Genomic DNA, 17,304 nt, shown 5'->3' with positions numbered 1-17,304 from the left:
TAGGGAAATGGTGTTAAGGAAATTGACGGGATTGAAGGCCAATAAATCCCCAGGGCCTGATAATCTACATCCTAGGGTACTTAAGGAAGTGGTCTTAGAAATAGTAGATGCATTGCTGGTTATCTTCCAAAATTCTATAGACTCTGGAACAGTTCCCATGGATTGGAGGATAGCTAATGTAACCCCACTATTTAAAAAAGGTGGTAGAGAGAAAACGGGGAATTATAGACCAGTAAGTCTGACATCGGTAGTGGGGAAAATGCTAAGAGCCCATTATAAAAGATGTAATAGCAGAGCACTTGGAAAACAGTGACAGGATCGGACAAAGTCAACATGGATTTACAAAAGGTAAATCATACTTGACTAATCCACTGGAATTTTTTGAGGATGTAACTGGTAGAATAGATAAGGGAGAACCAGTGGATGTGGTGTATTTGGACTTTCGGAAGGCTTTTGATAAGGTCCCGCATAAGAGATTGGCATGCAAATTTAAAGCACATGGGATTGGGGGCAAGGTACTGACTTGGATAGAGAACTGGAAGCAAAGAGTTGGAATAAACGGGTCTTTTTCCGAGTGGCAGGCAGTGACTAGTGGGGTACCGCAGGGATCGGTGCTAGGACCCCAGCTATTCACTACATATATAAATGATCCAGACGAGGGAACTAGATGTAATATCTCCAAGTTTGCAGACAACACAAAGCTGGGTGGGCGTGTGTGCTGTGAGGAGGATGCAGAGAAACTCCAGTATGATTTGGACAAGTTGGGTGATTGGGCAGATGCATGGCAGATGCAGTATAATGTGGATAAATGCGAGGTTATCCACTTCGGTGGCAAAAACAGGAAGACATTATTATCTGAACAACAATAGATTGGGAAAAGGGGAAGTGCAATGAGACCTGGGTGTCCTTGTGCACCAGTCGCTGAAGGTAAGCATGCAGGTGCAGCAGGCGGTTAAGAAGGCAAATGGTATGTTGGCCTTCATAGCGAGAGGATTCGAGTACAGGAGCAAGGATGTCTTGCTGCAGTTGTACAGGGCCTTGGTGAGACCACACCTTGAGTATTGTGTGCAGTTTTGGTCGCCTTATCTGAGGAAGGATGTTCTTGCCATGGAGAGTGCAGCGAAGATTCACCAGACTGATACCTGGGATGGCAGGAATGACATATGAGGAGAGATTGGGTCAAATAGGCTTATATTCGCTAGAGTTTAGGAGGAGAGGGGTTCTCATTGAAACTTATAAAATTCTAACAGGATTAGACAGACTAGATGCAGGAAGGATGTTCCCGATGGCGGTGGAGTCCAGAACCAGGGGTCACAGTCTAAGGATAAGGGGTAAGCCATTTAGGACTGAGATGAGGAGGAATTTCTTCACCCAGAGAGTGGTGAACCTGTGGAATTCTCTACCACAGAAGGCAGTTGAGGCCAATTCATTAAATATATTCAAGAAGGAGTTAGATATATTTCTTAAGGCTAAAGGGATCAAGGGATATGGGGAGAAAGCAGGGACAGGTTACTGAATTTGGATGATCAGCCATGATCTCATTAAATGGCGGAACAGGCTCGAGGGACCGAATGGCCTACTCCTGCTCCTATCTTCTATGTTTCTATGTTGCTATTCACTTCATACTCTAAGCCTGTTAACAATCCGTTACCCATGCATAATGCCTCACCTGTGGGGGGGCGGTGGGTGGGGGGAGGTCGGGAACTTGTTGGGGGGAGAAGGTCAGGAACCTGCGGGGGGGGGGTGGTGGTGGGGGAAGGAAAGGTCAGGAACCTGCGAGTAGGGGAGGGAGGCCAGAAACTTTGGGTGGGGGAGAAGTACAGGAACCTGGGCAGTGGGAGAATGTCATGAACTTGGGCGGTGTGGGCAGGAACTTGTTTGTGGGGTTGGAAAAGGTCTTAACCCACGAGGGTGAGCCTCGTCTTTTCCAAGTGAGGCCTGTTCCAAGTGTGCTCTGTCCTGTCTGGAGTCGGCAGAATGGCTCAAATTACACTTTGCAAAGTATTTGATTACCTCGGCAGGGAGGATCTAATTGCACATTCCAGAGAAACTGCTGGGCGTGTCTTGTCATCCAAGAGGACCAATCAGAACTTTGGTGTTGTGAATAGACATGTCTGTTAAAAAGCCACTGACTGATGCGCTGCATTGACTTCCGGGTTTCCCTGCACGCGACTGGACCCCCCACCCCGCTCCCAGCACCTCGCGATCTTAAAATGCAGCCCACAGTCATGGTTGTTGAGGCCAATCGGCACAGCTCCAGAACATAGTTAGAGGAGTTTCTGAGGGCAGCATCTTTCTGAGCACTGTCGACCAGAAGGTAAACTTGACCAGCCATTATCTACACCTTGATTACAAGAGGAGGTCAGAGGCGATGTTCTCCTGACCCCTCAAACCCTCTCTAACATTTACAAGACTCAGTCAGGAATGTGATGGATGACTCAATACTTTCCTGGATGGGTGGCTGCAACAACAATCAAAAAACTCAATACTATCCAGGACAGACCTTTTGCTTAATTGGTGCCCATTTAATGGACTTGGTGTCCATCTCCTCCACCACTAATGTTACGATGGCTACAGTGTGTACTATCCACAGGATGCGCTGCAGCAACTCGTTAAGTTTATCGTGACATCACCACCTTTACAAGTGCAACAATATTATGGGAACACTATCACCCTTGAGTTCCCCGCCAAGTCCCAAGCCATCCTTTATAGTTGCTAGGCCAAAATTCTGGAATTTCCTACTTAATATCCTTGTGGCACCACAATCACCACAAGGACTGCAGTGGTTCAAGAAAACCCAGCGCCACCTTCTCAGGGGGCCGATAAATGCAATCTTACCAGCATTGCATTCAGTGGCAAATAAAAAACACATTACTGTTCAGCTGGCTCCAAACATTTTTCTCTTGCATTGATGGTGAAATGGTGCATTATATGAGCACACAGTCTCTTCTGTAATGGGAAACTTCCATCTCTGTAAATGCTGTATTACTTCTGAAATGGTGGGCCCAGGATTAACAAGTACTCCGCAATCATAGTATTAACCACTGGAGATCAGGTGGAATGCTGACTGTGTTCACTTGAAATGCAGAAGATACCACTCTGTCGGACCAGTTTGTACAGGCTAAAACAAATAGGGCTATTTGCAGAATGAATACCGTATTGAAGTAGTCAAACGCAGCAAGATAGTGAGGGTACAGTACTTTAAAAAAAAAAAAAAAAATTTAAAAAAAACAAAACCAAAAAGAATCAGTCCATAATAGGTTAAAGTACCCTTTTGAAGCCATTTTTCTTCTGGTTAGATAAGTGGCAAAACGTTTTGATGAAAACAGTCATTTGCAGACCTGATGTGGTTTTGCAGTTTATCCATGGAGTTCAGATTTCGAGCCAGAACTGAAGTTGAGCAGCCTGAGGTGTTAAATTTTTTCGAGGATAACAATCGATCTGGGAGTGCAACAGATCCCACTTGTTATGAACTAAAGTATCTTCCTTCAGATATTTCCCTTAATCGGTGTCCTTGCTACCAAACAACTTTAATTTTAGACTTAATTTCTGAATCAAGGCATAGACATAAATGAAGAAAAGCAGCCATGACTGGCATTCCTCATTGAATATACTGCTGGGTCTGGCCAATTTGCAAGTCATTTTTGCCACCAAAATGATGGGATTTCCTTAGAGGGACACTAAGCTGAAGCTTTTTTAAATGTAATTTCTAATACACAAAGTCATAAATACAAAATGGAGCATTCTGATTTTGTCATGCAGCATATGAACTGTAGTTGTTGCAATCTTCTTGTGGTACAGGAAACTCTCGTTTAAATGGCACCTAATTATCTGGAATTCTCTAATAACCGGCAAAATTCTGGAGTAGGTTTTGAGGCTTCCGTATGCTGTATATTTGTGGCTGTGTAACTGGGGATCTCATACCTTTTGCTGTGTAACCATGGCTCCTGCACCCACCGGGTCCCCTGTACCTGTGTCTGTGGACCGGGGCTCCAGCACTTGTGGCTGTGGACCGGGGCTCCAGCACTTGTGTCTGTGGACCGGGGCTCCAGCACTTGTGGCTGTGGGCCGGGGCTCCAGCACTTGTGGCTGTGGACCGGGGCTCCAGCACTTGTGGCTGTGGACCGAGGCTCCAGCACTTGTGGCTGTGTTATGGGGCTCTCGTACCTTGGGCCATTGTCACTCCATGTCCCTTCTTCGTTATCTGGAATTTTTAATCAACTGGCACCATCCCGGTCCTGTAGGTGCTGGATACGAAAGAGTTTCCTGTAATATGCCTTTAGACATAGGCAGCTCCTTGTCATTACTTTGTTGTTGGTCACTCAGATATGAGCATTCTCCTCACAGACTCTGTGTTGGACTTTTCTGCATTTTTTTTTCAGGATTCAATTCTCTGCGTTGTACAAGTGTGATTAAATGATTCCTGATAACACACAAGTGGTATGATACATGTGTATTTTAATCAAATGTAGAAGACAATTAGCACTTCAGAGTTCAAGAAGGTTCAAGACATTTACATCATCATATAGCAATAACAAAAATATTGCATAAAACTATTCATGCTGCCAAGACAGTTTGTTGTACTGGTGTCAGTTTACTGTACATGGCATACTTGCATTATACACTGTCCCTGCTACAGCAAGCGTACAATGTTCCTAATGAAACATTGCGACTGTATACTTACCTTCCTGTGCCACACCCATTGCTTCTGAGCCAGCTCTGTGTGTGCCAGAATGGGAAGCTGTATTTAATTTCACAAATCTCCTTTTCAAAGCCTTTAGAAATGCTGGGCAAGAGAGGAGGGAACAAAACAACAGCTTATAAAATAGATGCACATTCCAAGCTGTTCCACACAAACAGTTAGACAACGAGCCAAAGAAGCAGGGTATTGTGTGGGGTGACCAAAAACCTAGTCGAAGAGGTGGGCTTTAAGAAGGCTCTTCAAGGGTGAAGTGAGGTGGAGAATTTGGAGGGCTTTAGGGTGAAAGGAATTTGGAGAAGTGGAAGGGTTTAGTGTGAGAGGGAGGTGGGGTGGTTTTGAGAGGAAATTCCATAGTGTGTGACCTCAGCATCTGAAGGCACGGTTGTCAGTGATGGGGTAAAGGAAGGTGTGATGCACAAGAGGCCAGTGTCAAAGGACCAGAGTTAGTGGTGGGTAGGGGAGTTGTGTTGTGGGGCTGGAGATAAAACTGATTGGGAGGGGACGAGGCCATGAAGGGATTCAAACATAAGGATGTGAATTTTAAATTTGAGTCATTGGGAGACTGGGAGCCAATTTAGGTTAATCAGGGCAGGGGTAATGGGTCAGCGGATCTTGATGTGGGATTGATACAGGTAGCAGAGTTTTGGATGAGCTGAAGTTTACAGAGAATAAGAAGCCTGCAAGGAGAGCATTGGAATAGTCGAGTCTGAAGTTGCCAAAAGCATGGTTGGGAGTTGCAGCAGCAGATGAGCTGAGGTAAGGGTGAAGGTGGGCGATATGACAAAAGTGGATGTAGACAGTCTTTGTGATGGAAAGAATATGGTGTTGGTAGCTCAGCTTGGGGTTGAATAGGACGTATACTATTTGAAAATAATGGCCCAGAATTTTCTGAAAAAATAATGGCGTGTGAATGAAGCATGCCGTTAATTTGCAAATTGGCCAGTAACTTGTGGTGAGGAAAAGATATCCCGTGAATTGCGAATTACCGCAAGTTGTTAGCTTTGGGGAAATGTCATCTCTCGCCCTTAACCTCTCCGTGATTGTCATCAAGTTGCTGCATTTGCACATTAATTGCCCAATTATCTCGTCACAAAGTTAAGTCTAGCAATTAATAACGATATGATAATTGTTAATGACTGCCAATCAACCTCTCTTACCCAGAAAGTGAATAATTAAAAGTGTGGAGTCACATTCCTTCAGGTTGTGAATTGTTTTAGAAGATTTTAAAAAATGCCAAATTTAAATTTTTTTAAAGTATTTTTTACTGTTGCTTTTTTTTCCTCTCAATCCAATCTTTATTTCCCTATCTTTATTTCTCTTTCTGTACCTGATTTGACATTGAATTCACCCACTCTAATTCACCCTCCTTCTCTGTCCTTCCTCTGTTTATGTCTCAATCCTTTAATCTCATTGCTTTAAGGAGATGCACTGCTTGTCCCGTGTTTCACCAAGTTCCCAGATGCCCTGTTTCCCTCGCTGCGTTGTTATCTGCTCGCACTTCCAGCAACCCTGTGAGCAAAAAATGTTAAAACCTAAACAACAACTTGCACTTATATAGCCCCTTTAAAGTAGTATAACGTCCCAAGGAGCTTCACAGGAGCGTTAAAAAACTAAATTTGACACGGAGCCACATGAGATATTAGGAAAGATGATCAAAAGCTTGGTCAAAGAGGTCAATTTTAAGGAGCGTCTTAAAGGAGGAAAGAGAGTTAGAGAGGCGGTTTAGGGAGCAAATTCCAGAGCTTAGGGCCTTGGCAGTTGAAGGCACGGCCACCAATAGTTGAGCAATTAAAATCAGGGATGCTCAAGAGGCCAGAATTAGAGGAGCGCAGATATCTTGGAGGGTTGTGGGGCTGGAGGAGATTACAGAGATAAGGAGGGCCGATGCCACGGAGGGATTTGAAAACGAGGATGAGAATTTTAAAATCGAGGAGTTGCTTAACTGGGAGCCAGTGTAGATCAGGGAGCACAGGGGTGATGAGTGAACGGGACTTGGTGCGAGTTAGGACACGGGCAACAGAGTTTTGGATGACCTCAAGTTTACGGAGGGTAGAACTAGGGAGGCCAGCTGGGAATTTGTTGGAATAGTCAAGTCTAGATATAACAAAGGCATGGATGAGGGTTTCAGCAGCAGATGAGCTGAGGCAGGGGCGAAGTCGGCTGATGTTATGGCGGTGTAAATAGTTGATCTTCGTGATGGTGTGGATATGTGATTGGAAGCTCATTTTCAGGGTCAGATATGACACCAAGGTTGCAAACAGTCTGATCAGCCTCAGACAGATGCGAGGGAGAGGGATGGAGTTTGTGGCAGGGACCGAAGACAATGGCTTTGGTCTTCCCAATATTCAATTTGGGAAAATTTCTGCTCATCCAGTACTGGATGTCGGACAAGCAGTTTAGAGATAGTGAAGGGGTCGAGAGAAGTCGTGGTGAGGTAGAGCTGGGTGTCGTCAGCGTACATGTGGAAACTGACGCTTTGTTTTCAGATGATGTCGCCAAGGGTCAAAATGTAGATGAGAAATAGGAGGGGACCAAGGATAGATCCTTGGGGGATGTATTGATTTGTATGTGGGTTCATTGACGACACATTCATGAAAGAGAATGACTTTTTATCTAAAGTATGTTCAACTCAGTTAACAGCATTACAGGAGACACCATCTTAGAGATCCATCTAAAACGAAACTAAAACTAAACTGCTTGTCTCTCACATGCCCTCTGCTGGTAAGGCATAAATAATCAAACAGGCAAATACCATCACTATTTGCTGATATCATTACATCTCCCTTTCTTAAAACAAAAGTATTTTACTTTTATCTAACAACATGTTTTCTTTGTATTACTCTGCATTTTAACTGTAACACTTAACGAACTTACATTATCATTATCATGATCAAGGTTTTTTAACCTTGTTTTGTGTGTTCACATGAAATATGTAAATACACTAGAACTTGAAGAAAGAATAAGATAACATTACTTCCTTCTATAACAAGAGTCCTTAAACTTGCTCTATGAGTCTCTCAGGAGGCTTCACGCGTCTTGAGGATTTTCTGATTGATTGTCCTTGAATCTGAGTTGTTGCCTCAGATGATGATTTCTCAGCTGTGTGATCAGGTCGTTCAACAGTATCAGTCTTTTGACCTGCTGTGTGATCAGGTTGTTCAACAGTATCAGTCTTTTGACTTGCTGTGGCTGGTCCCATGAGAAGATCCTGACGATTTCTTCTCAGAACAGCACCCTCATCTGTCTGAATGGTGTATGATCTTGGTTGTACTTCACTCAGGACAGTTCCCTCCTGAGTCCATATGTTTGTTTTGTCTTTGAACCTTACTTGGTCACCAGTGTGGAGTTCAGGTAGGTTTTGTGTTCCTCTGTCATAGTAGTACTTTTGCTTTTCTTTCTGTTGTTCTTTGAACTTCCTCACTTTCTCTCCCTCTTTTGTTTTCAGGAGGTTCTCCGGGATGGGTAGGTTTGACCTTAGCAGACGTCCCATAAGGAGTTAGGCTGGTGACATACCACACTCGAGCGGCGTTGTGCGGTATACAAGCATGCTCTGGTAGAAGTCAGTTCCACTGTCTTTCGCCTTGTACATCAGTCTTTTCACTGTCTGGACCGATTTTTCCACTAGTCCATTGGACTGTGGAAAGTGAGGACTTGACGTTGTGTGGACAAAGTCCCACTCTTTGACAAAGTGTCGGAAACTTGCATTGTAAAACTGGGGTCCGTTGTCTGTGAAGACCTCGCTTGCCACGCCATGTCTGGAGAATATGGCTTTCATACATGTTATCACAGCATCTGCAGTGGTGGTGTACAGTCTACAAACCTCTGGATACAGGGAATAATAGTCTGTGACTACAAGATAGTCCTTCCCTTGACATACGAATAGGTCAGCGCCTACCTTCTGGTAAGGTCTGTCTGGTGCTGGGTGTGGCTTTAGTGGTTCTACCGGATTGCTTGCTCGATATTTCAGGCATATTGTGCAGTTTGACACCTCATTTGTCACATCTTGGCTGATTCGTGGCCAGTACATCACCTCTCGTGCTCTTTTCTTACACTTTTCGATTCCCAGATGTCCTCCATGGATCCTTTTTAGCATCTCTTTTCTCAGACTCTTTGGGATAACTATTTTACTTCCTTTGTAGATGATGTCTTCGACCACCGATAGTTCCGCCCTGCAGTTCCAGTACTCTGCCATGTCAGGTGAGCAGTCTTGCTTCATGTTGGGCCATCCATCCAAGATGCTTTTCCTCAGTCGTCTCATTGTTTCATCTTTGTTTGTCTCAGTCTTTATGAGCTCCATTTTTGCATCTGCTATGGGCAGTGCACTTGTGATCATGTCCACGTAGGCGTTCACTTTTTCATCCATTTTGGTGTTTGCGGGCTCACTTGGGTCAACAGCTCTGGACAACGTGTCTGCTGTATACATCAGCTTACCCGGTGTGTACGCAACATTCAGTGTATAGCGTTGCAGCCTGATCATCATTCTTTGTATTCTAAGCGGACAGCTATTTAGTGGCTTTTGGAACAATGCAATCAAGGGCTTATGGTCAGTCTCTACACTGATTGCTTGTCCTGCCACAAACTGGTGAAATCTTTCACAGGCGTATGTGATGCTGAGCAGCTCCTTTTCTATTTGAGCATATCGCGTCTCCGCGTCTGTCATTGAGCGCGATGCATATGCAATAGGTTGCCAGTAGTCATATTTTTGCAGAAGAACAGCACCGAGCCCACTCTGTGATGCATCTGATGATATCTTGATGGGTCTCGCTGGGTCATAAAACCTCAGAACTGGTTCCTCTGTGAGCAGTTTCTTTAGATCGCTCCATGACTTCTCATGCTCATGATTCCATTCCCATTCTATGTTCTTTTCAGTTAGTCTTCTCAGTGGCGCCATCTTTTCTGAGAGGTTGGAAATTAATTTACCCATGTAGTTGATCATTCCATTAAACCTCTGCACGTCTTTTTTGCATTGTGGCTTTGGCATATTCTCAATGGCGGACACCTTTCTGGGATCTGGTCTGATGCCCTCACCGCTAAGGATATCTCCCACGAATGTCAGTTCTGTCACCCCGAGCTGGCATTTCTCTCTATTCAGCTTCAGGTTTGTTTTCCTTGTTGCTTCCAGCACTTTTTTCAGTCTCTCGTCATGCTCAGTTCTCGTGGTTCCCCATACTATGATGTCATCCATTGATGTATCAACTCCCTCCAGATGCTCATAGATCATATGGATAGTTGTGATACACTTCAGGAGCTGAGGCAATGCCAAATGGTAACCTTAGGAATCTGTATCTGCCAAATGGACTGTTGAACGTGCACAGTCTTGAACTTGCCTCGTCCAGTTTCATCTGCCAAAATCCTGATGATGCATCTAACTTGCTGAAATACTTGCATTTGCAAACTGTGACATGATTTCCTCACGTGTAGGAAGCTTGAAGTGCTCTCTCTTTATTGCTCTGTTTAGATCTTTTGGATCCAGGCAAATTCTGAGCTTTCCATTCTTTTTGTCCACAATGACGAGGGAACTCACCCACTCAGTTGGCTCATCTATCTTCTGAATCACGTTCAGGCTTTCCATCCTGTCCAACTCTGCCTTCAGTTGCTTTTGAAGAGCAAACGGAACTTTTCTGCATGGATGTATGTATGACCGTTGGCATACTATTATCTACTCTGATCGTGTGTTCTCCTGGAAGGCAGCCTAGACCCTGAAATAGGTCGTTGTACTCTTTCATGAGTTCATCATAGACTGTCTCTCCTTCGCTTTCCACAATGAGGACTCTCTTTACCAGGTTCAGTCTCTCACAGGCTATTAAACCTAGTATGGCTTGCACATCCTTTGGCACCACGATTAATGCTAGCGTGTGCTCTCTGTCCTTGTGTGTCACTTTGACAATGCATTTTCCTTTCACTGGTATATTAGTACCTGAGTATCCTGTCACTTTCACTTTTATTCCATGTATCTTTGGTCTGGGTCTAATTTTCTTAAAATCAGGGAGTTGGCTAAGCACCTGAAGGAAAAAAATTTGCAGGAAAGGGCGGGGGAGTGGTACGAGCTGAAGTGCTCTTGCAGAGAGCCGACATGGGCTCGACGGGCCGAATGGCCTCCTTCTGTGCTGTAACCATTCTATGATTCTGTTCTATGATATGTTGATAGGGTGAGAAGAAGTAAGTTGGGAGGAGGCTCGTGTGATGCATAAACACCAGCAGAGACCTGTTGCGTCGAATGGCCTGTTTCGGTGTAGTAAATGCTATGCAACACTGCATTGTGGATTTTGGTCGAAACTTGAAGCATCATTTCCAAGTGAAAGCTTTGAGATATTTTATTGTTTTGTAACAGATTCAGAAGTACTTGTGATTTATCTATCAGCTGTGATTCGAGGTTTACTTCTGTCCAATGCTCCTTCTCAATAAAGACTGATTTGTAGTTTATAGCTTGAGAAGTGTGGTCTCTGAGCAATTTGCCTATTGGTTGGGGAGGATAGAGTTATTGTTTAAAGTGTATTGTTCACTCCAGGCATGTTTCCTTTGCACATATGTTTTGATCGTAGGAAGTGTGAGCTTGCCTGTCATAAAGGCCCTTTGTGTTGGGCATGAAAAAAAAGTATCTGACTTGTCTCTGATTAGTTACGGATGACGAAGACCACCTTTGGCAAATGGGTTTACCCTTGCATGATTCGCCTGATGACTTTTCATAACAAAAGACTGACATTTTCTGTGGTCCTTCCATCATGATTCATTTGCTTGTGGAGGTTGAATGATTGAGGGTATGTTAGATTACGGGTCTTCCACTTCATTTTAATGTAGTTCAGTTTGCACTTTTAAGGCTTCCTCTATAGGCAACACAGAAATAGAAGCTTTCGTTTTGTATGATTTTTAACTTTCTCATTTGCAGCAAATTTATCTTTGTCATCTCAGAAATTGAGGTATGGTTTCAGAATAAGACTTTGTAGTAGAGCATACGGCTCCATATCCCCATCCCTACAGCCTTACATCTGGGGAGTCGAGACCATGTGGTCTTCAACTGAAGCAGCATTAGAGGGCAAGGATAATTAGACCAGGGTGCACAGACATTATTCAGTCTTCATTTTGAAGTCTTAAAGTCTGTACTTATTTTTATATATCATTAAAAATTCCTTTGTTGACATTTATAATGGAACCTGCCTGTGCAAACTTGTTTTGTTGTAATTATACCCCTTGCTTGTTTTTGTGCTCTCTCATTTTCTTACCCCTTTTTGGTCTGCTTTCACTCTCATACCCTTCTTTCTCTGGCCCCTTTCTCTCTCTCTCTCTCTCTCTCTCTCTTCTCTCTCACGCCCCTTCTCTCTCCCGCGCCCCTCTCTCTCTCGCGCCCCTTTCTTGCTCTTGCGCCTCTTTCTCGCTCTCTCACACCCCTTTCCCCCTCTCGCGCCCCCGTCTCGCTCTGGCGCCCCCGCCTCACTCGCGCTCTGTCTCCTGCCCCCTTGCCTCAATTAATGCATTTTCTTAAATTCATAGGATACAGAGGAAATGCTCCAACAGATGTGTTAATACACTCATTTTTTTCTCTCTTGCACCCGGGCACAGCCTTTTATTAAAAAAAAAGTGCACTTTCTTCATTTGTGCATTTGTTCTTATGCTTTTCAAAATTATTTGAAGAGAATCTAATGTAAGTTGAAGAAGCTGGAGCAAAAATATGGCTGACTGAATAGCACTGATGTTTCCTGGGAATTAAGTACTCTGCAAATGCGCTCACTTCATAATCCAAGTTCAGCTCACCAAGTCACAAGTTGGCACTTTTGATGAGGCTGAAGCCTTCAAGTGAAAACTTTAAAAAAGGCATTAAAAGATACAATAGACAATTCAATGGATACATTTATTCATCATATTGCGAAACACTTTATTTTTCAATGTTATTTTGTTTAATCTCTTATTTTGGACATTAGAAATTTTAGTTACTGAGGGGGTGGGTGGATGGGTAATGAAAAAATTTAGAAAGCATTTTGAGTCAGTTGTAGCAACCCAGTGACCAGATTGCACTTGTCACTCTGCACAATGAGGGACAAGTTGACATAAGCAACACCCATAATAAATGTGGGCACAGGAAACAATAGTTGAAAACGTTGATATAAAAAGTGTGAATACAGGAAGTCAAGTGGTGTAGACAGTGCACACAGGTGTAAATTTTTTACTATAGATAGTTATGAGGGATGTGACAGTCTGGGCCGCACATGGCTTCAGATTCCTAAAGGTACACTATTATTGTGATTTTTTTTTTACTTCAACACACAAAGAAAATACTGCAGATGCTGGAAATCTGAAATAAAAACAGAAAATGCTGGAGATACTCAGCAGGTCAGGCAGCATCTATGAAGAGAGAAACAGAGTTAACGTTTCAGGTCGATGACCTTTCGTCAGAACTGGAAAAAAGCAGGAAATGGAACAGATTTTTAAGCAAGTGTAGAAGCTGGGAAAGGAGGGGAGGGGATGAAAGAACAAAAGGAGAGGTCTGTGATAGGATAGAAGGCAGGAGAGGTTAAGAGACATTGAGATATTCAAGGCAAAAGGAGGTGGTAATGGGACAGGTTAAGAAACAAAAGATGACTCTAGATGAAGTGTAAATTGCGCTGGCAGAATGAAAGACAGCTGCCCTGTGGGAGAGAAGAAAAGAAAACACAAATAAAAAAAAGTATGGGAAAAAAAATATATGATAGGGGCCGAGGTTATGATCTCAAATTGTTGGACTCTATGTTGAGTCCAGAAGGCTGTAAAGTGCCTAATCGAAAGATGAGGTGCTGTTCCTCGAGCTTACGTTGAGCTTCAGTGGAACAATGTAAGAGGCAGGACGGTGAGGTCTGAGTGGGAGTGGAGCGGAGAATTAAAGTGACAGGAGACAGGAAGCTCGGGGTCCCCCTTACGGACTGAACGGAGGTGTTCCGCAAAGCGGTCACCCAATCTGCGCTTGGTCTCCCCAATGTAGAGGAGACCGCAGCGTGAGCAGCGAATACAGTATACTAAATTGCAAGAAGTACAAGTAAATCGCTGTTTCAATTGGAAGGGATGTTTGGAGCCCTGGATAGTGGGAAGGGGGGAGGTATAAGGGCATGTGTTGCATCTCCTGCGTTTGCATGGGAAGGTGCAGGGCGAAGGGGAAAGGGTGTTGGGGGTGATAGAGGAGTGGACCAGGGTGTCGCGGAGGGAGCGGTCCCTTCGGAATGTTGAAAGGGGAGATGAGGGGACGATGTGTTTGGTGGTGGGATCACGCTGGAGGTGGCGGAAATGACGGAGGATGATCCTTTGAATGTGGAGGCTGGTGGGGTGAAAGGTGAGGACGAGGGTAACCCTATCGTGGTTCCGGGAGGGTGGGGCAGCGGTGAGGGCAGAAGTGCGGGAGATAGAACGGACACAGTCGAGGGCCGTGTCAACCACAGTAGAGGGTAATCCTCGGTTGAGGAAAAAGGAAGACATGTCGGAAGCACTGGTATGGAATGTGGCATCGTCAGAGCAGATGTGGCGGAGACGGAGAAACTGGGAGAATGGAATAGAGTCCTTACAGGAAGCGGGGTGAGAGGAAGTGTAGTCCAGGTAGATGTGGGAGTCAGTGGGCTTATAGTGAATGTTTGTCAATAATCTATCCCCAGAGATGGAGACGGAGAAGTCGAGGAAGGGAAGGGAAGAGTCGGAGATGAACCATGTGAAGGTGAGGGAAGGGTGGAAATTGGAAGCGAAGTAAATGAAATTTTCTAGTTCAGGGCGAGAGCAGGAAACGGCACCGATACAGTCATCAATGTACCGGAAAAAGAGGTGTGGGAGGGGACCCGAGTAGGACTGGAACAAAAAATGTTTCACATATCCTACGAAAAGGCAGGCATAGCTGGGACCCATGCGGGCTCCCATAGCAACACCTTTGATTTGGAGGAAGTAAGTGAAGTCAAAGGAGAAGTTGTTCAATGTGAGAACAAGTTCAGCCAGGCGGAGGAGGGTGGTGGTGGATGGGGACTGGTTGGGCCTCTGTTCAAGGAAGAAGCGGAGCGCCCTCAGGCTATCTTGGTGGGGGATGGAGGTGTAGAGGGATTGAACGTCCATAGTGAAAAGGAGGCGGTTGGGGCTAGGAAACTGGAAACTGTTAAAGTGGCGGAGGGCGTCGGAAGAGTTGCGGATGTAGGTGGGAAGAGACTGGACAAGGGAGAAATAATATAGTTGAGATAGGAAGAGATAAGTTCCATGGGGCAAGAACAGGCTGAAACGATGGGTCTACCAGGGCAGTCCTGTTTGTGGATCTTGGGAAGGAGGTAGAAGCGGGGATTGGGGAACTATGAGGTTGGCGGCCGTAGGGGGACGATCTCCAGAGGAGATGAGGTCAGTGACAGTCTTGGAAACGGTGGCTTAATGTTTGGTAGTGGGGTCATGGTCCAGGTGGAAGTAGGAGGAGGTGTCGGAGAGTTGGCGTTCAGCTTCCGCTAGGTAGAGGTCGGTTCGCCAAATAACAGCACCACCCTTGTCAGCAGGTTTAATGACAATGTTGGGGTTGGATCTGAGAGAAGTTTAGACAAGTCTATTTTACTATGTGGAGGCTGAACCACATTGCAAGAATGAAGAAATGTTATGCCTAATGCAGGTCATTGTAACATTTCTACTCTCCTTATTCCATGTGCTCTGAGCAAAGTGCCTTCATTGATGTTGAATTTCTTTATGCTATGGACCTCAATTTTGAACATTATCAATACTGTCTAGAACTCCAGTTAGTACCAGTAATATCGATCAGATGGGATATTCTCCTCACGAGGCTAATTTTGAACTGAGGCCCATGTGATTTTAAGGGTCTGTGTAGTGAATATCACGAGATAACATTGAGGTTATAAGACCAGGTAAGATGCATCATGAAAAGATTTCATCAGGTGCTCGTGTTGAGTATTTTTATTTTTCATAGTTGAGCACCGTTCTGTTAAGGAATTGTTTGTACAATTGTGTTCTGAACTTTGGTCAACCTTGGGTTTTTCTAAAAAGATCCTGCAGCAGTAATGCCTGTTGCTTAAACACTAAACAATTGTAACCAAGAGCTGATGATATCAGACCTGAGAGCCTTTTACTTGGTGATGCCATCTCTCTATAAAGACCTTGATGTGTGCTTCCAGAATAAGGCCTTTGAACACATTAAATATGGGGAAGACTTTCAGGGAAGTACAGGGCTTCTCATGGCTCTTGAATGAGGTAGTACCACATCACATACTTTACAGCAAAATCTAATGTAGTTGTGTTTGGTGCATCTTGAGAAACTGAAGTGCTGACTGACATATTCTGTTGCTCATTTGCAACAAGTTTTCCCAGTTACTAATCTATCCTGGTTCGTTGGTATGGCTACCAGCAAGTATTGTGTAATTTCAATGCTGAGATATTTGAGAGAACCAGCTTGTACTAGATTTTTTTTTTTGGCTACATCACAGCTGTACAAATAAATGACTGAATTCTTGTGCCTAGCCACTGATGATTGATGGAGGAGGAGGAAATGCAATAAATGCTTGATTTGCATTTTTTAAATACTAAAATTGTGGTCTTTTTGCAGGAGGCGTCTCCCCACCATTATGGTGAAGCTGCGGATGGCCCAGAACCTGAAAATGGCAATTACCTTCATTGAGCAAGGACGTATCCTTTTCACACATTCCTGTGGAGTGAAGCACTGGAGGTTTTTCAATGCTGCTTCATTTGCATTACACTAGATAACATTTTAAAAAAGTTTTTGAAATCTGCCAATGTGTAGCCAGTGTGCTATAAACAGGAGGAAAAGAAGAAAGGCAGCATTTCAGTTTTATACCAGTCATGTCCCCAGGCTTGTAATTATTTTCAGTAGTGTTCAAGCTGTAGGCTTTTTTGTCTCCCTTTATTTTATCGGTTGCTAATTTTATATGCACTCCTTGTTATAGAAGGTGGAGGTGGCTGTGGGTTGAGGTGGACTTTAGCAGCTTTTTCTCCTAGCTCCCTTCTCTTCCCTTCCCCTTCTACTCTTGTTCTGCCTGCCCAGTGTGAGGTGCCAAGCTACCACATGATGTTCAAATTTGAACTCAAGAAACAGGATGGTGGCAATTTTGAATATTCAAGGGTCCTGGAATATGGAAGAATTTGAAGTTAGCACATGGGAGTGTCAATTTTCTTGCTGCAATTTTGCGTGTAATGTATGTTATTTTACCATTCCACTTAAATGAGATCATCATGAATATAAAAATCAAGTTCCAAAACATTATAACATTTGGTGAATTTCCTGTGGTAAGTCACATGATGGGCTGTTTTGTAAGGGCAAAGTATTATGCAGTGTTATGCACAGTGCATTATTCTGATGCTAAAGTGGGAATTGTTTATAAGATGGCCTGTACCTTTTTAAGGCCACAAGGCCTTGTTGCTGCAAATGTGCACATTTCTAAGGCCAGTTGCTGTTAATTACATCCTGAAAGGGTATTTTCTGTTCCTGGGGAAAATTCTCAAAAAGACTATTTATTCTTACCCTTTTTTTTGACTATTTTATGTGTGACACAGAAATTTGCATGTGTGACACGTGAAATGTAATGGATGCATCTCAAAACGTGTGCGCGCACACTCTCAGTGGAAAGATACTGAAGGTGTCGGAGAACAGAGAGATC

General features: G+C 44.0%; 1 protein-coding gene across 7 annotated transcripts in view; it reads left to right on the top strand.

Moving 5' to 3' along the window:
- imp3 (IMP U3 small nucleolar ribonucleoprotein 3) overlaps positions 1 to 17,304 on the top strand; it is a 326,220-nt gene that overhangs the window by 145,204 nt on the left and 163,712 nt on the right. For 4 of the 7 annotated variants that reach the window (XM_085982178.1, XM_085982176.1, XM_085982182.1 and 1 more), the window contains one exon: positions 16,236 to 16,315. The exons of 1 other annotated variant lie outside the window; for it this stretch is intronic. In XM_085982178.1, coding sequence (XP_085838304.1) covers positions 16,236 to 16,315 — 80 coding nt within the window. Of the gene's footprint in view, positions 1 to 16,235; positions 16,356 to 17,304 lie in introns of all 7 variants that reach the window. 2 more of the 7 variants (XM_085982177.1, XM_085982180.1) reach the window with 1 other exon arrangement.

The sequence above is a fragment of the Somniosus microcephalus genome, chromosome 3 (assembly GCF_052327205.1).
Source record: "Somniosus microcephalus isolate GS21.2 chromosome 3, FLI_Smic_1.0, whole genome shotgun sequence".
Classification (NCBI taxonomy): domain Eukaryota; kingdom Metazoa; phylum Chordata; class Chondrichthyes; order Squaliformes; family Somniosidae; genus Somniosus; species Somniosus microcephalus.
Note: the sequence above shows the minus strand (reverse complement) of the source record. Positions and strands in the feature narration are given on the sequence as shown.